The sequence below is a fragment of the Heteronotia binoei genome, chromosome 12 (genome assembly GCF_032191835.1).
Source record: "Heteronotia binoei isolate CCM8104 ecotype False Entrance Well chromosome 12, APGP_CSIRO_Hbin_v1, whole genome shotgun sequence".
NCBI classification, from domain to species: domain Eukaryota; kingdom Metazoa; phylum Chordata; class Lepidosauria; order Squamata; family Gekkonidae; genus Heteronotia; species Heteronotia binoei.
The window spans coordinates 17,118,012-17,135,848 of NC_083234.1; the positions used below are offsets into that span (position 1 = coordinate 17,118,012).

The following is a 17,837-nucleotide window of genomic DNA, read 5'->3' on the forward strand; positions in this document are numbered from 1 at the left end:
AGAGAGATCTTGGGGTCGTGGTAGATAACTCACTGAAAATGTCAAGACAGTGTGCGTTTGCGATAAAAAAGGCCAACGTCATGCTGGGAATTATTAGGAAGGAAATTGAAAACAAAATCAGCCAGTATCATAATGCCCCTGTATAAATCGATGGTGCGGTCTCATTTGGAGTACTGTGTGCAGTTCTGGTCGCCGCACCTCAAAAAGGATATTATAGCATTGGAGAAAGTCCAGAAAAGGGCAACTAGAATGATTAAAGGGCTGGAACACTTTCCCTATGAAGAAAGGTTGAAACGCTTGGGACTCTTTAGCTTGGAGAAACGTCAATTGCGGGGTGACATGATAGAGGTTTACAAGATAATGCATGGGATGGAGAAAGTAGAGAAAGAAGTACTTTTCTCCCTTTCTCACAATACAAGAACTCGTGGACATTCGATGAAATTGCTGAGCAGACAGGTTAAAACGGATAAAAGGAAGTACTTCTTCACCCAAAGGGTGATTAACATGTGGAATTCACTGCCACAGAAGGTGGTGGCGGCCACAAGCATAGCCACCTTCAAGAGGGGTTTAGATAAAAATATGGAGCAGAGGTCCATCAGTGGCTATTAGCCACAGTGTGTGTGTGTGTGTGTGTGTGTGTGTGTATATATAAAAATTTGCCACTGTGTGACACAGAGTGTTGGACTGGATGGGCCATTGGCCTGATCTAACATGGCTTCTCTTATGTTCTTAAGCCTCAAGGAAGAGTGCATTTGTAAGGTGAGGTGCCACCACTGAAAAGGCCCTGCCTGTGGCTGCCACCTGCCTTGCCTCTGGGAGGGGGCAGAGAGGCCAAGGCTTCAGAAGAGGATCGTTTGTTACCTCGGTGAAAGTGGGTTGAGATAAATGGGTGCAACAGACTGGAAATGGGGCAAAAATAGACAGGGTATTGTGTGAAGGTGAAGATGGCCACAAGCAAAAGGAGGTCTAAGGAGGAAAAAGAAAGATGGGCAGAAATGGCTTGATTTTGTTAGTTTCGGAGAGTAGCTGAATTGGTCTGCAACAAAAGAGCTAGATTTCAGTCCAGTGGCACATTTTCGGGATACCAGCTTTCTACAGTCAAAGCTCCCTTTGACAGGTACAATGATTAAGGAAACTTCGACTCCTGAAATCTGGCATCCCAAAAATCTTGTTGGTCCCTAAGGTGCTACTGGACTTCTTATTTTGTTAGTTGCTCTATAGCAGGGGGTGGCCAAATTGTGGCTCTTTCACACATATTGTGTGGCTCTTGAAGCCCCCTGTTCCACCCCATCAGTTGACCTGGAAAAGGCATTTCTCTCTTTAAATCACTTCTGCAAGCCAAGCCACCTGGCAGCTTGGAGAATGCATTTAAAGTTAAAGTTGCGTTCTTTCCATCTCTCTCTCTCCTTCCCCATCTATTTGCCTTCCTTCCTTGCAGCTCTCAAACATCTGACATTCATGTCTTGTGGCTCTCAAACATCTGATGTTTATTCTGTGTGGTTCTTATGATAAGTAAGTTTGGCCGCTCTATAGGATCTGATTGGTCTGGAGAGCTGAGTTTTAAAGAGGCAAGTCAAACCAAACTGCAAGGGAGGCTGGATATTATTAACAAACCAAAATAATACAACTGTGTTCAGTTAAAACAGTTTGGGGCAGTTCCTTGCAAAGGAAGACAGAAGGAGGGAGTGGACACAAGTTGCAGTGGAGATGTGATTAAAAGGTGGAATTCACTGCCAGAGGATGTCATGATGGCCACAAGAACAAGCAGCTTTAAAGAGGGATTGGATAGATTTGTGAAGGATGAGTCTATCAGTAGCTACTAGCCATGGTAACTGAGGGGAACCTCTACATTCAGAGGCACTAAGCCTCTGAATCCCAGAGCCAGGAAGTGACGCCAGGGGAAGACCTCAGCCTCTATGCCCTGTTGTTGGCCATCTGGAGTTACTGGCTGGCCCCTCTAGGATGGACCACTGGTCTGACCCAGCAGGGCTCTCCTGATGTTCTTATGCGCCAGACAGAGTTGGAGCTGAGCTCCGCAGCAGCTAAACTTCTGGCAGGAAATAACAAGTGAGACCGAGGCGTGCCGAGGCCCTCTTGGGATCTGGTATCCAAGAGGGATTCTGTGCACCCCATGTGCTCGCCGAGCCTCCTGCCGAAGGCCATGTTGATGCCAGGCACCACAGAGGGGGCGGGAGCACTCCCTGCCTGACAGCATCATGGCCAAGTCCCAGTAGGGGTAATGAAATGAACCCAGGTGCAAAGAGAAGCCAGAAAACAACCTGTTGGCATTAGCAATTAGCGCCTTTATATGGGGAGGGGAAATGTAGGAGCCGGAAGGATAGACCTAGGTCACCCGGTGACATCAGCCTAGACTGCTTGACGGAATTTTCTGGGGGAAATCAAACTGTTTCATGTGCTGCAACGCTCCTGCAAGGGCGACACTTGTGACAGCAAAAAGCACGCAACCCTCTGCAGACTGCAACGTCTGAAGGAGAACGGATTCCCGCAGTATCAGCGTGCAACCAAGAAAGACTGACGCATGAACCACCTGCCAGCTGTTATACAAAGTACTTCTTGCACGGAAGAGGCTTCCACTGAAGCACTGATTGTAATGCACAGTCATAAGCGGAAGTCTGATATGAAAGAAGAAGAAGAAAAAGAAGATGATATTGGATTTATATCCCGCCCTCCACTCCGAAGAGTCTCAGAGCGGCTCACAATCTCCTTTACCTTCCCCCCCCCCCACAACAGACACCCTGTGAGGTAGATGAAGATATTGGATTTATATCCCACCCTCCACTCCGAAGAATATCAGAGCGGTTCACAATCTCCTTTACCTTCCTCCCCCACAACAGACACCCTGTGAGGTGGGTGGGGCTGAGAGGGCTCTCACAGCAGCTGCTCTTTCAAGGACAACCTCTGCCAGAGCTATGGCTGACCCAAGGCCATTCCAGCAGGTGCAAGTGGAGGAGTTGGGAATCAAACCCGGTTCTCCCAGATAAGAGTCCGCACACTTAACCACTACACCAAACTGGATTCCAAGGAATCTGGGTATTGGTTCATTTCAAATTTCCAGTCTTGCTGGTTGCAGGGTTGCCAGCACACCCCAGGATGTGTGAGTGGGTGTGAAGCCCCAGTGAACCAATATTGCGCAACACCGCAGGATGTTAGGGTTTGTGACGGAACCGGCCCAATTCTGCCTTCAGACCTGGTCCCGTCAATTCCCTTTTGAGTTGCCAGCCCCTGAAGGGAGCTTAACTTCTTCCCGCCACTAGGTCACGCTGCCACCACCTGTTCAGTTTAGGGGTTCCTGACCGAGAGGAACAGGACTCCCAATCCCCCCTGCCTGCCAGTTCTGAGACCTGGCCTCAAGGCCCTCTGCCAACCCAGCACCTGGTTATGACAGAGGCCAAAGTCCTTCTTTGGGAGACCCCTGGAGGATTGGCACATCAACTGTATGCCTTCCCCCTTCCCTGGACTCCCCTCTTTTAGTAGCATGATCTAAGGCGTTGGGGAACCTATGTGGTACAGAGGGGACTACCTTTTTAAACAGACAAAATTTTTATTTAAAATTTATAACTATATACAGCAGGGGTGGCCAACGGTAGCTCTCCAGATGTTTTTTTGCCTACAACTCCCATCAGCCCCAGCCATTGGCCATGCTGGCTGGGGCTGATGGGAGTTGTAGGCAAAAAACATCTGGAGAACTACCATTGGCCACCTCTGATATACAGGCATTATAACATTGTGAACAGAAGAACTAAATCAAACTAGGGAAAAAACGCTCCTTCTCTCCCTGCTATACAACTGGCCCTGACCATACCATCCAGAACCCACTCACCAGTCACCAAGGCTCAAACTGCCTTTCCCTCCCAAAATCTATAATATAAACCCCAGTTCCCACCCAAGAACTGGTTTTCCCTCCTGCAGCCTTCTGGGAGACCAGCCTGAAAGACTTCCTGTCCTCAGAAGTGCTGCTTCCAGACAGGAGGGGAGGGGGAAGGAGGAATAGACTAGGCCAAAGCCTTGCCTAGAGTTTAATAGACTCCTCTAGCCAACTCCCAGACAAGCGCAGGCCTAAAATGGTGTTTCTCCACAGGGTTTTTGACTCCCACTTGGGAAATACCGGGAGGTCTGTGGGTGAAGCCTGGGGAGGGGAGAGTTTGGAAAAGGGAGAGACCTCAGCAGATTATAATGCGGTAGAGTCCAACCTCCAAAACAGGCACTTTCTGCAGGGAAGCTTGATTTGTCATCTGTAATTCCCAGAGATCTCCAGCCCCCACCTCGCAGTTGGCAACCCTACTTGGTTGTGAATACAGGATTTAGAAACATACAGGCCGTGCCTGGGAAAAAAAGGCTGCAGCCTTCAGAGAATGAGGTTCCTTTTCACTTTATTTACAGTTCATCTTTCTCCCTGAGACTCAAGAAGGATTACAGAATCTGTCAATGCAATAAGAACAGTGTAAGAGGTGGCGATGGCCAAACTGCAGCTCAGGAGCCACATATTGCACAGCTCTTGAAGAAGACTGCAGATTTATACCCCGCCCTTCTCTCTGAATCAGGGACTCAGAGTGGCTCACAATCTCCTTTACCTTCCTCCCCCACAACAGACACCCTGTGAGGTGGGTGGGGCTGGAGAGGGCTCTCACAGCAGCTGCCCTTTCAAGGACAACTCCTGCAACAGCTATGGCTGACCCAAGGCCATTCCAGCAGGTGCAAGTGGAGGAGTGGGGAATCAAACCCGGTTCTCCCAGATAAGAGTCCGCACACTTCATCACTACCAAACTGGCTCTCTTGAAGCCCCCACTGCTCCACTGGCTGGCTTGGAGAAGGCATTTGTCTCTTTAAATCATTTCTCCAACCCAAGCCAGATGGTTTGTTAAAGTTGCTTTCTTTCTACCTCTACCTCCATCCTCCCTCCCTCATCTATTTTCCTTTCCTTCCTCCCCCCCCCCTTCCTTCCTTCCTTCCTTCCTTCCTTCCTTCCTTCCTTCCTTCCTTCTTTGCAGTTCTCAAACATCTGACGTTTATTCTATGTGGCTCTTACATTAAACATGTTTGGCCACCCCTGGTATAAGGCATATATATAACAAACACTGTCCCGCCCTCAGGGCCTCTGGAGGCTCCCCTCTTATCCATTCCTACTCTGCCTGGCATTTCTTATCTTTCCTGTTGCAGTCACGCTATTTGTTGCATCTCCTGGCATTTCAAATATTTTTGCAAGATCTCAAAATGGGGGGTTGACGCAAAGCATGCAAATTGAGGGCGGGGGGGGGGCGGGGAAGAGAGAATGTATCTATTTGCATTCTTTGCTTTGAGTGCCAAAGAGGAACGCTCTTCGTACTCCAAAGCGGTTATTTTGTTTTGATGCAAAACGCAGGCAGATAGGCCCAATGTGTTTGTGCTGCTCTCTTTTGAGTGCTTAGAACCATTTTCCATGGAACGTTATCAGCCGCTTTTGTGTAGGAGGCTGGGAGAGAGAAAAAATACATTCTTTTGAATAAGCAAAACCCCAACAGCCAAGTCCGCAAACAAGCGGCCCTTGTGTTTCCAGTCGTAACAGAAACACCCTGACATCAGACTCCTTCTCATTGCCTCCTCTCTGCATAAGCTCATCTATTGTTGCTCCTTTCCACCCTGCCCCAGTCTCCACTAACTCCAAGCCGCATGCTCTTACTCAGCTCCTTCATATGTTGGAAACAGCTTTCTCTGTTCACTGGGCCACCTGTCTTTGAAATCCCTAAGGTGTCTTTGGGGAGGGGGGCAGCCCACAAATGATCTTGACGTTTTAGAAGGGAGGTGCAACAGACAGAACTTCAAAAGAATGCAATTTTTTTAAAAAAAACACCTTTTCAAAGCAGTTTGGCTGTTACAGCTTTTCCTAAAGAATTCCAGGTACAGCGGTTTAGGTGAGAGGAGAAAGGATTATCTGAAAGGGCTTCCTAGCAAGGGGCAATCTAGCTAAGAACTAATTTGTACCCTGTGAAGTTCAGGATGGAAGAATCAAAGCTAGATCTCCCAGGGTGGTAGGGTTGCCAACTCCAGGTTCAGAAATACTTGGAAGATTTGCGGTTGGAGCCTGGGAGAACGGTCTTTAAGGGGGCAAGGGACCTCAGCAGGGTATAATGCCATGGGGTACACCTTCCAAAGCATCCGTTTTCTCCAGAAGCAGAACAAATGTTTTAAATAAACGAGCTCTGTAGTCTGCTGATGTAATTCTGGGGGAATCTCCAGTCCCCACCTGAAGGTTAACATTAAAGGTTGAAGTGAATTGAATGAGAATGACATAGAAGCGTGAGGCGTTAAAGCAAATTATTGGTTCAAACTATAGCTTGGATAAAGCATTATTGCAAAACAGGAGTATAGACCGGTTATGCCTGTAAGCTGATTGGGGTACTGAAAATCGCATTGGCGTACCCGCTGCATACATTGTGCAAATCCGAACTTATTTAAGGAATTTTTTGCTACTAGTAAAACACTTGGAATACAGAATCATATTTTGTGAAAGTATATTTGATTGGACTTTTGAAGATAGGAAACTGACAAGAGGTGCACTATACACGGAGCTGTTGCTTATTCCTCATCTCCTGTCCGTGTGACTTTTTTCTGTCGCCCACCTGGACGTTAGCAACCCTAGGGTGCGGCCATCTTGGGGCGGAGACCTTTAGATCCAAAGGATGCTTGCAAAGGACAATGAGATGAAGTTAGAGGGCCCTGCAGTCTATGGCTGCGCGATCACAAAGAAGGCTTTAAATAATAATAATAATAATAATAATAATATTTTATTTTTATATCCCGCCCTCCCCGCCAGGCGGGCTCAGGGCAGCTAACAGACATGGGAGTCCCATGATTCACATAAAATAACATAACAGACATGGGAGTCCCATGATTCACATAAAACCACATAACAATTTAAATATATCAATTACAAATAAGTTATTTAAAATAAGTAAAACATATAAATAGGTGCTAAAATGCTGTAGTCATAATGTACACAAGATGGCTAGATGTCCGCTCGTTAAGTTAATCAGGTTCTATCTCGAAAGCCAGCTGAAAAAGAAATGTTTTGCAAGCCCTGCGGAATTGGTTCAGGTCCCGCAGGGCTCGCACCATCTCTGGAAGGTCGTTCCACCAACGAGGGGCTATCACCGAGAAGGCCTGCTCCCTAGTAGCCTTCAACCTAACTTTTCTTGGCCCAGGGATTGTTAGTAAGTTCTGAGAACTAGACCTCAGTGCTCTCTGGGGCACATATGGGGAGAGGCGGTCCTTTAGGTAGGCAGGTCCTCGGCCATATAGGGCTTTAAAGGTGATAACCAGCACCTTATAGCGAACACGGTATACAACCGGCAGCCAATGCAGATTCCGCAGCCCAGGCCGCGCAGGCTCCCACCGTGGTAATCAAAGCCGTTTCCTCTGAGAAGGGATGAGAATCATCACAGTGCCTAGCTCCCCTTCCCCACAACTACAGCTTTAAAATGATGTATAGGTGGTATATGACTCCGAAGAAATTGGCAAAGATGAGTAAAAAGATGTCGGACAGATGTTGGAAATGTAAACATCATGAGGGTTCCTTTTTTCATATGTGGTGGACTTGTGAAAAAGCGAAAAAGTTTTGGCGGATGATACAGCAAGCAATCTCTAAAATTCTGGGTTATGACTTTAAGAAAGTTGCAGAGACTTTTCTGCTAGGATTATAAATAGAAAAATTTCCAAAAGAAGATAGGACTTTAATTTGGTATTTGCTCTCAGCTGCTAGGACATAGTATGCGCAGTTGTGGAAACAAAACAAAAAAATACCAGAGAAATGGGATTGGATTGTGAAAGTTTTATCGTGGAGTGAGATGGATAAACTAACAAGAACTTTGAGAGACTATGATTTGGAAGTGTTTAAAAAGGAGTGGAAGAAATTTAAAAGATATATAGAGTTAGAGTGGAACGTGAAAAGACACTGGACAATTTTTTAATATGAATGAGAAGAAAAACATTGAATTTTGATGGGTTAGGGATACCTTTATAATTGGACTTAAATATATAACTTCGGGGTAAGTCTAGCAACGGAGGAAGGGGGGATAGAAAACATCATATGGGTTAGAGATAGAAAAGATATAATTAAACATTGTAACCATATGTTATTAATAAATTGTTAAAACACAAACTACAGCTCCCAGAGAATCTCCAAGGAAAGGGAATATTTCCTTCAATGCTAAGTGCATATGCCTCAATGCAAGCAGGTGAAAGGCTGCTGGTGGAAAGTCACGTCAAGTCGCAGCCAGCTAACAGCAACCCCTCGTGGGGATTTCAGTGCAAGAGACATACAGAGGTTTGCCATTGCCTGTCTCTGCGTAACGACCCTGCACTTCCTTGGTGGTCTCCCATCCAAGTACTAACCAGGGCCGACCCTGCTTAGCTTCCAAGATCTGCTGCGATTGGGCTAGCTTGAGCCACCCAGGTCAGGGTGATAATAAAGGTAGCAGTTTTCAAACATCTCTAAAAAGCTGTCAGAGAACAGAAGCGTTTGAATGACCATGGTGCTGCTCTCTGAAACAGGGGATGCCCGTCCTACGGAGGGACCTTCCCGTTCAAACGGGCAAACAGGTGATCAGCATTCAAAGGGTCTCACCTGGGCAGACCGCCAAGGTCCCACTCGGAGCAGATGTAAGGTCCTGGACGCAGAATCACCCACAGTCCGACGTCCGCAGCTGTTTTTATGAAAGCCCTGGATGGAGATTGGAAAAATGTTAGGCAAAGGTATGGCACATTTGGATCTACACAGAGGCCCAAAGCCATAGGAATGAACACGTGGACAGTGGGGAAGAGAACAGCCACAATGAGACTTATTAGTGAGACACAGCTGAAGAGTTAGCTGGTTGCTTTAAATCAGGGGTGTCAAACATGCAGCCTGGTGGCTGAATCAGGCCCCTGGAGGGCTCCTTATCAGGCCTCCGAGCAACTGGCTGTCATCTGCTTCCTTCTCCCTATCTCTTGCTTCCTTATACATAACAGCCTGCTTTGCAAGGCTTGCTCAGTCATTCAGGAGCGACAGAGCAAAACCTCTATTTTCTCCATTGGCTGTTTTCTCCATTGGGGAGAAAGTGATTGCTTTGCCAGGCTCTCTCAATCGCACAGCAGAGCTACTGAGCCAAGCCTCTCTTCCTTCTATTGAACATATGAACATATGAAGCTGCCTTATACTGAATCAGACATTTGGTCCATCTAAGTAAGTATTGTCTTCTCAGACTGGCAGCAGCTCTCCAGGGTCTCAAGCTGAGGGTTTTCACACCTATTTGCCCGGACCCTTTTTTGGAGACGCCGAGGATTGAACCTGGGACCTTCTGCTTCCCAAGCAGATGCTCTACCACTGAGCCACCGTCCCTCCCCTATTGACTGAAGCTCCTTCCCCTCCTGGTCCCCTGGGGAAGGAAATAAAGAGACAGAGCTTCCTTTGCCCAGTTCCCTGGATCCTATGGGAGAGATACAAAGAAAGCACCTTTAAGACCAATGAGTGCTAACATTTTAAGTATGTTTTAAGTTTTTTAAAACAAAATATTTCATTGTATTTGTCTCCTTTATAAAGTTTATATCTCTGCTATCTAATCTTAAATAGGTATACAGCTATTTAAGATGGCCATCTGACAGCAATGAAGATCCTGTGAATTTATGGGGAGGTACTTGTGAGTTTCCTGCACTGTGCAGGGGGCTGGACTAGATGACCCTGGAGGTCCCTTCCAACTCTATGACTCTATGGTTCTACACATGGCCCGGCCCAAAATGACACGGCCTGGCCCAACAAGGTCTCATTTGTGTCAGATTTGGCCCTCAAAACAAATGAGTTCGACACCCCTGCTTTAAACAATTCTGAGAAGTTCAGCCCGCCTTGCTTCTTCAGCTCTTGGCCACTTCTATTTTTTTCCCTCTTTGTACACACACACCTCCTTGCCCCCCCCTCTTCTGTTCCTCCCCCCCCCCCAAATAATCATTGGCACCCTACCACCTCCTTTCCTAGATCCTTCGCCCATTACTTTCAAACATCCCTAAAAAGCTGTCAGAGAACAGAAGCGTTTGAATGACCGTGATGCTGTTCTCTGAAACAGAGGAAGGCAGGCGGGGCCAAGGAAAGGAAAGCTATATGGAATGCGTGCTTGGAGAATTTAACAGTATCATCTCCAGTACTCGATCTAAGCTGTGAAGTCTTGTGAGCAAAATTTCTACTTTGCGAGCTACTGTGCGAATTAGTTTGCTCTGGGGCGATTTTTCCTGAACTAAATGTATGAGCCGGAGGCTAAAAACCTGTGAGCAAGCTCACACTAACTCAGCTTAGAGGGAACACATTCTTCAGTTGAACTTAATAGAAATTACATCAGTGACCCCAGGGAATTTCCTTCTCAGCCAATGGTTTGTTTGTTTTTAAATCCAATCTGGAGATCTTCCAGCTTGTTTTGGGGGGAGGGGGAATAGAACATGGCTCTTGTTCAGCCCTTCTGACCCTGTTGGAGGGCTCACCATTCCATGAAACCCCCTCTGACATTTTGCAAACTTAACAAAATCAAATATCTGCTCGTTTCCCCAGCAAACCTGTTCAATCACAATAAAAGGAACGGTCAAGGCTGCAGATCCCAGTTTTGTTTTGTTTTGTTTTTAAGAGATGGAACGCTTGATCTCTAAATACTTACCGCAAATCCAGGTTTCCGCTGAAGTCAAACTTCCCTCTGCTTGCTTCATGTAGATTCCACGGAACGTACCTGAAGAACATAACATCAATTGGCTGAGCAGTTCAGTGGTGGAGTCAGGGTTGAAATAACGAAGCAAGGAATCGGCCACCCATCCTTGCCTCTGGACTAAGGAGTGCTCTGAAGCAAAGACAAACCACCGGTGGCCCAGAACCTACCCCGCCCCCACCCTCAAACTATTTTATCAGCCTCCTGGGGGCACAACCAAATTTAAGCCAAGGGCCCTTTTCACGTTACCGTTCTAAACTGGATGTTACTTGTCGTTGGCTCAATTTCGAGTACAGAGATATAAGGGCAGCGGTTTCATGCAGCAAATTTCCTTCTGTTAATGAGCAGTCTCTGAACAGCAATGGTCATTGCAAACAATGCTGCTTCCTACACACACACACACTCTTTTTCATCAACCAATCTTGCCCAGACTTTTTTTTAAATGTTCTGACATGAGCCCTGTAGCACTAAACTGCTATAGCAATTCAGTGCTATAGCAGCACCACTGAGATGCACCGACTCCACTGACTCCAGTGAAAAAGGGCAGGGGAAAAGCAGAACCGTAGGAAGCACCGTGAGCATTTTAAACAGCAAACCGCAGCAATTAAGAAGCACGACGAAGGGGTTGAAAATGGGGGGAAAGCAATTTCCCTCAAAAGCAACTCAACCACGCTGGGCTAAGCCAACGCAAGCGGGCTTGCATGAACAGGTACCTAAATTCCACTAGCAGCCGGTTACTAAAATGGGTCTGTCTGAAATGACAGAAAAAAATCCATTAGCAACCAGCTACTAAAACGGAACACAAAGGCAGTTTGAAAAGGGCCATGGTGTTAGGAACTGCTTGTCTGCCATTCCGCTCAGAAGAGGAGAAAATATTTTCAAGCTGTCTTGCACCTTTATGTGTTACAACTCATATGAATCTGAGACAGAACATGTGCAGAATGCATAAATATAGGACTCGGTATGTAACACCTCACCTCAGCGCCTGTGCTTCGAAACAACAAAATTTTGCAACTCAATGATCCTAACTTTTATTATGGATCTCGACCTCTGGAGGTAAAAAAAAAAGGTCAAAGCTGATGGTACAGAAAACAATAAATCACAGGCATTTCACCAACAGGCTTCGTCAGGAGAATCTGTTCCTCAGGTGGCAATTCCTTAGACCTGTTTGTCTTGCAGTAGTACTACTGATCTTTTACTCCTTTTGAAGAACTACTGCGAGATGAACAGATTCCCCTGACAAAGCCTGTTGGTGAAACGCGTAGGGAATTTTTTTTAAAAATTAAACTGAGTGGTAAAATAGTTTTTAACCTAATGTTGCACCATCAGCTTTGGCCTTAATTTATACCTCCTGGGACAGGTGCGTCTCATTCATTCATTCATTCATTCATTCATTCATTCATTCATATCCCGCCCTCCCTGCCAAAGCAGGCCCAGGGCGACTCACAACAACAAAAACATTTACAATTCTAAACTTTAACAGTTAAAACACTGAACATATTAAACAATAAACAATTAAAACAGATTGAAACAATGGGGTGCTAGTATCATTTTCTTTATTTCCTTGTTCTCAGCCACTCACAGGGTTGCAAATGCATGTGCAACAAAACACACCTGCACACCGGCAACCAGTGGGGCACAGCAGTTAGAGGATCTGCCTGGGACAAGGGAGACCCAAGTGCAAATCTCCACTCAGCCTGTCCTTCTTCAAAGGGCTACTGCAAAGACCAAATGGCAAAGTGGACAGCCACGTATATCATCCTGAGCTCCTTGGGTATTGTAGCATACGGAAGTTTGGCTTCCTGTTATCCAGTGTGCCTTCACCGCAATGGGATCTGGACAGCGGATGGGAAAACACTTACGTGGTGAGCGTGTTCAAGCCACACGCTTTCATCTTAAGCAGGCGGTCTCTCCAGTATTCTCGGGGGACCCGGAAATAATGCACCGACCCTCCAAAGATGCGAAAGGGCAGGCCCTCCAGCAGGAACCGCGAGTCTTCAGCCTGCAAGCCCACCACCCGGCTCCACAACCGCATGGGGACCAGGTCGCTCCAGTTAAACCTAGAATGCGAAGGGAAAAACTCAGCAGAGCTCAGCCCTGAAGAAAAAGAGAATTCTCAAAGCAAGACACGGAATCAACTTGGCATCCTGGACTCTACTAAGCCACAATATGGAAAGGAAGGGAAAGTAGGACGTTCTGATCTTCTAGCAGTCGCTCAGGATGACTTTTGCATTGCTGAGCCTCCAAAGGAGAACCTTGGATTCACCAAGCTAAAAATGACCCGCCGGAAGCCCAAAAGAAGATGATGATATTGGATTTATATCCCACCCCTCCACTCCGAAGAGTCTCAGAGTGGCTCACAATCTCCTTTCCCTTCCTCCCCCACAACAGACACCCTGTGAGGTAGATGAAGATATTGGATTTATATCCCACCCCTCCACTCCAAAGAGTCTCAAAGCGGCTCACAATCTCCTTTCCCTTCCTCCCCCACAACAGACACCCTGTGGGGTGGGTGGGGCTGGAGAGGGCTCTCACAGCAGCTGCCCTTTCAAGGACAGCTCTGTGAGAGCTATGGCTGACCCAAGGCCATTCCAGCAGCTGCAAGTGGAGGAGTGGGGAATCAAACCCAGTTCTCCAGATAAGAGTCCGCACACTTAACCACGACACCAAACTGGCTCTCCACACAGAGAGTCCTGCTTGGGTGGGCAGCTTGCTTTTAAACATGAGGCAGGTGGGATGAATGCAGTTACCCAAATGGCTTTGTACTCATCCGGCATTTTGCTTCAACCGAGCTGCTACCTGCGCACGGCTTCTCCGGAGTCACATTTAAAATCAGGCCCGAGACTACCGAAACAGGAAGGGGCTCACCAAAGACTGAGGCCGGCTCTTCCAAATGACAGCTGATTTAACAGCCATGATTCTAGAAGAGTCAGCCTAGCTTGACTGTGGGCCCTTCTAAGCTTGCAGAATTCTAGGACAGGAAGCACAAAAAGATGCCCAGAGTCTGCGGCACATAACGAGAACAAGGTTTGTGGGACTGAGGAACCGGCTGAACGTTCATTAAACCATGCAGAGAATTCCTTACGGAGTTCTCTCATTGATTTCACACCTTCTCTTTTTTTCTTTACCCTCCCACACTGAAATCCATGCCATTGTTCTCAACGGTCTCTAAGTTCCTGGACCATCTGCTCAGTTTCTTGCTCTCGATACCCTCCTTTTCCCTCTTCCAAAGCTATCATCTCAGGGAGTCTTTCCTTCTCAGCTCTCTACCTTTTCAGCCTTTCTCCCTGGTGATCATTTGCTCTCCAAACCAGGGCTTTTTTTGTAGCAGGAACTCCTTTGCATATTAAGTCACACCCCTCTTATGTAGCCAATCCTCCAAGAGCTTACAGGGCTCTTTCTACAGGGCCTACTCTAAGCTCTTGGAGGATTGGCTACACCAGGGGGGTGCAGCCTAATATGCAAAGGAGTTCCTGCTACAAAAAATAAGCCCTGCCCCCAAACATTTTCCAAATTGCAGATGATATCTTTTGGCCGTTTAAAAAAATTGAAGTTTGCAGACTGGAAGCCTCCTAAGCAGTCTCTGAAAACATTTTTTTTTTAAAGTGCTTTCCATTCCATGGAACTCAAGGATAATTTCCAACAGAAAACACCGTTGGAGGGACAGTGGCTCAGTGGCAGAGCATCTGCTTGGTAAGCAGAAGGTCCCAGGTTCAATCCCTGGCATCTCCAAAAAAGGGTCCAGGCAAATAGGTGTGAAAAACCTCAGCTGGAGACCCTGGAGAGCCTCTGCCAGTCTGAGTAGACAATACTGACTTTGATGGACCGAGGGTCTGATTCAGTATAAGGCAGCTTCATATGTCCATATATATATACAAGTTTCTCGATGATGCCTAAGTGTTTGGCTGCTTGGCATCATCAGCCGGTGCTTTCAAGTCAGAGGCAAAGAGAAAGTGAGAAAGGGGCCAATCGTCCCAGCTCTGTACCACCAAACAACTCACAGGTCTTTTTTTTTAAACTGCAGATTTATACCCCACCCTTCTCTCTGAATCAGAGTCTGAGAAGCAGCTTACAGTCTCCTTTATCTTTCCCCCCCACAACAGACACCCTGTGAGGTGGGTGGGGCTGAGAGAGCTCCCACAGCAGCTGCCCTTTCAAGGACAACCTCTGCCAGAGCTCTGGCTGACCCAAGGCCATTCCAGCAGGTGCATGTGGAGGAGTGGGGAATCAAACCCAGTTCTCCCAGATAAGAGTCCATGCACTTAACCACTACACCAAACTGGGTTTTTTTGGTTGTTTGCAAAGAACAAGGCAGTAACAGCTGGCCAATAAGCAGGCCCCAGATTCAGTGGGAGCTCACAGGAGCGTAACTCCTGAACCTTTCTGAGGGTTCCATCTCCTCCTTCTGAGAGTTCCACCTCCTTGTCCATTGAATAGAAGGTGAAGCTGCATAACAATCCCTGGATGAGCTCCACCACCTATTTTTCTACAAAATGACCCCTGCCAAGAAGAAACTTAGAACTTGCATCAAGGCTGTGTATACTGACAGCCATGCCAGGATCCAAACAGCTCTGTACCAGCTTCCCTAAACACATGGCATCTTTTGATCTCCCCTCCCCCACCCAGGTTCTTTGCTTCAAATACTTCCTCAAGACACAGAGCTGAGGAAAGAACGGTTTGAACCAAGGCTTTTTTCGTAGTAGGAACTCCTTTGCATATTAGGCTACACCCCTCTGATGTAGCCAATCCTCCAAGAACTTACAGGGCTCTTAGTACAGGGCCTGCTATAAGCTCCAGGAGGACTGGCTGCATCAGGGGGGGGTGTGGCCTAATATGCAAAGGAGGTCCTGCTAGAATTCCTTACAGGGCTCTTAGTACAGGGCCTGCTATAAGCTCCAGGAGGATTGGCTACATCAGGGGGGTGCGGCCTAATATGCAAAGGAGGTCCTGCTAGAATTCCTTACAGGGCTCTTAGTACAGGGCCTGCTATAAGCTCCAGGAGGATTGGCTACATCAGGGGGGTGCGGCCTAATATGCAAAGGGATTTCTGCTACAAAAAAAACCCTGGTTGGAACTAAGGACACCAAATTAAGTCTGTGGCAGAGGTGAGGTTCAGATTTCAGACTACCTCGAACCCAACTGCCATCGGGCTCGACCAAAGTGACGCAAAAGAACACTTTCAAAAAGCGGAGTGTCTCGACTCCCACAACCCCCAGCATGTTGGCTTCTCCACGCTTTCTTAAGCGGCACTGTCGGGTGTACTCTGGAGGAAATGGAAACATGAAATCCACAACACTTCTGCCAGAAAAAAAAAAACCCCGTTTCCGCCTGTGGAAGAGAGCTGGGGAGGGATGGCTAGCTGTGGAATAGCTCAGAAGCAAAGGAGACGTGAAAGAAGGAAAGCGGATCCTTGTCTTAACGAGAGGGACCCCCCCAGTTGTGGATCCCTCCTCCATCCTTCTGGGGACCTAAGGAAATAAGACAGGCTGCAGGTTGTCGGGCTGAGACTGGGGGAGACGCTCTCTTTCCAAACAACGAAAAGGTCATAGGGTGAGGCGTACTTCAGGATGAGGTAGAAGCGTGGTGTCCAAACGAGGCTTGCAAAGAATATACATATCTATGTTGGGTTCTGAGTTTCAACACAACACCACAGAAGCTAAACTGAAAACTGCAGGATAACTTGGAAGTGGGGCTGCCGAGAGGGAAGCGGGGCCCAGGGGCTCCCCCTGGGGAAAAGGGGCCAGAGTGGCTGAACACATCTGGAAGGCCCTTCACTGAGGAGAAAGGAAGGGGCAAGTGCGACCCTAGACCACTCCCTTGCTGTCTCTCAGCATTCCCCTCATAAAATGGACGAAATACTATTGGTGGGGGTGGGGGTGTGGAGAGCAGAGGCATTGCTCTGACCTCCTTGGAGTTAGGGCAAGATGTACATGGGAACCGATTAGCAACCTACCTATGCTGACAGTGTTGAGTGTAGTGAAATGGATAATTTGGGGGAGGGACAGTGGCTCAGTGGTAGAGCATCTGCTTGGGAAGCAGAAGGTCCCAGGTTCAATCCCTGGCATCTCCAAAAAAGGGTCCAGGCAAAGAGGTGTGAAAACCCTCAGCTTGAGATCCTGGAGAGCCGCTGCCCATCTGAGAAGACAATACTGACTTTGATGGACCAAGGGTCTGATTCAGTATAAGGCAGCTTCATATGTTCATATGAAAGCAGTGGTGGTGCCCACCGATACCTTTCTTGGTGTCCAAGTGTTTTTTTTTTTTAGAAAGCCGGCAGGGCAGGTGTGGAGCTTTTGTCCAGCAGGGCTTCAGACTGGCTGCTGTTACCACTAGAGCACAGAGATCTACACTGCATGACTGAACATAAGCTGTGTGCGTGCAAGAAAACGCTTTTAAACGCTACGTTCGTTTTAAAAGGCATCCCGTTAAACAGAGCTTCTGCCTAAAATGTTGAAGAGTGACTATTGCGGTTACGCGTGACCTCGCTCCCTAATAGGTTGTCGTTGGCTCCGCCTCTTGTAGCAGCCATTTTGTAATTAGCTCCACCTCCTATTGCAGCCATTTTGCGGTTGTGCCCACTGCCCTGTGTCAGAATTCCAAAGGTGTCTACAGGCTCAAAAGGCTGAGAATTCCAGATATAGAGTAAAGGAACAGGATCTGGCTTTAAATCCTCAGTGGGTGGCCCTGGGCTGCTCACTTTTTCTATGCCTGACCTAGCTCGCAGTGTCATTGTGGGGGCAAAACAGAGGAAGGGAGAACCGTATATACCACCCTGAGCTCCCTGGCAGAATAAAAATGCAATAGCTGGAAATGATTTCCCCCCCCCCCTCATGTGATGCTTGGATGGGGTTTGGGCATTCTGAAGGAAGAGCCAAGGGGGGATATCTTTGTCCGGGGCCTGTGGGAACTCTCGGCAGCCCCCTTTGGAAGGGATAGCTAAAAAGCACTGATAGTACCTCTGTACCACCACATCCCCGCAGGCCTCAGAAAGAACCAGCAGGCAGGGATAATACCTGGAAAAGGAAGCCCAGATTAAACATAGCTTAGTCACGCAACACAGTGAGATTTGCAGCAGTTTACACTCTGACAGCCTAACGATCAAAAATAGAAGATGACCATTCG

At 47.4% G+C, this 17,837-nt stretch overlaps 1 protein-coding gene across 2 annotated transcripts in view; it reads right to left on the reverse strand.

Moving 5' to 3' along the window:
- GLB1L2 (galactosidase beta 1 like 2) overlaps positions 1–17,837 on the reverse strand; it is a 105,961-nt gene that overhangs the window by 70,639 nt on the left and 17,485 nt on the right. Inside the window, exons 2-5 of one of the 2 annotated variants that reach the window (XM_060250459.1) lie at positions 17,672–17,728; positions 12,578–12,775; positions 10,671–10,739; positions 8,621–8,716 (exon numbers count right to left, since the gene is read on the reverse strand). In XM_060250459.1, the coding sequence (XP_060106442.1) occupies positions 8,621–8,716; positions 10,671–10,739; positions 12,578–12,775; positions 17,672–17,728 (420 nt within the window). The remainder of the gene's footprint in view (positions 1–8,620; positions 8,717–10,670; positions 10,740–12,577; positions 12,776–17,671; positions 17,729–17,837) is intronic. The other variant, XM_060250460.1, reaches the window with a different exon arrangement.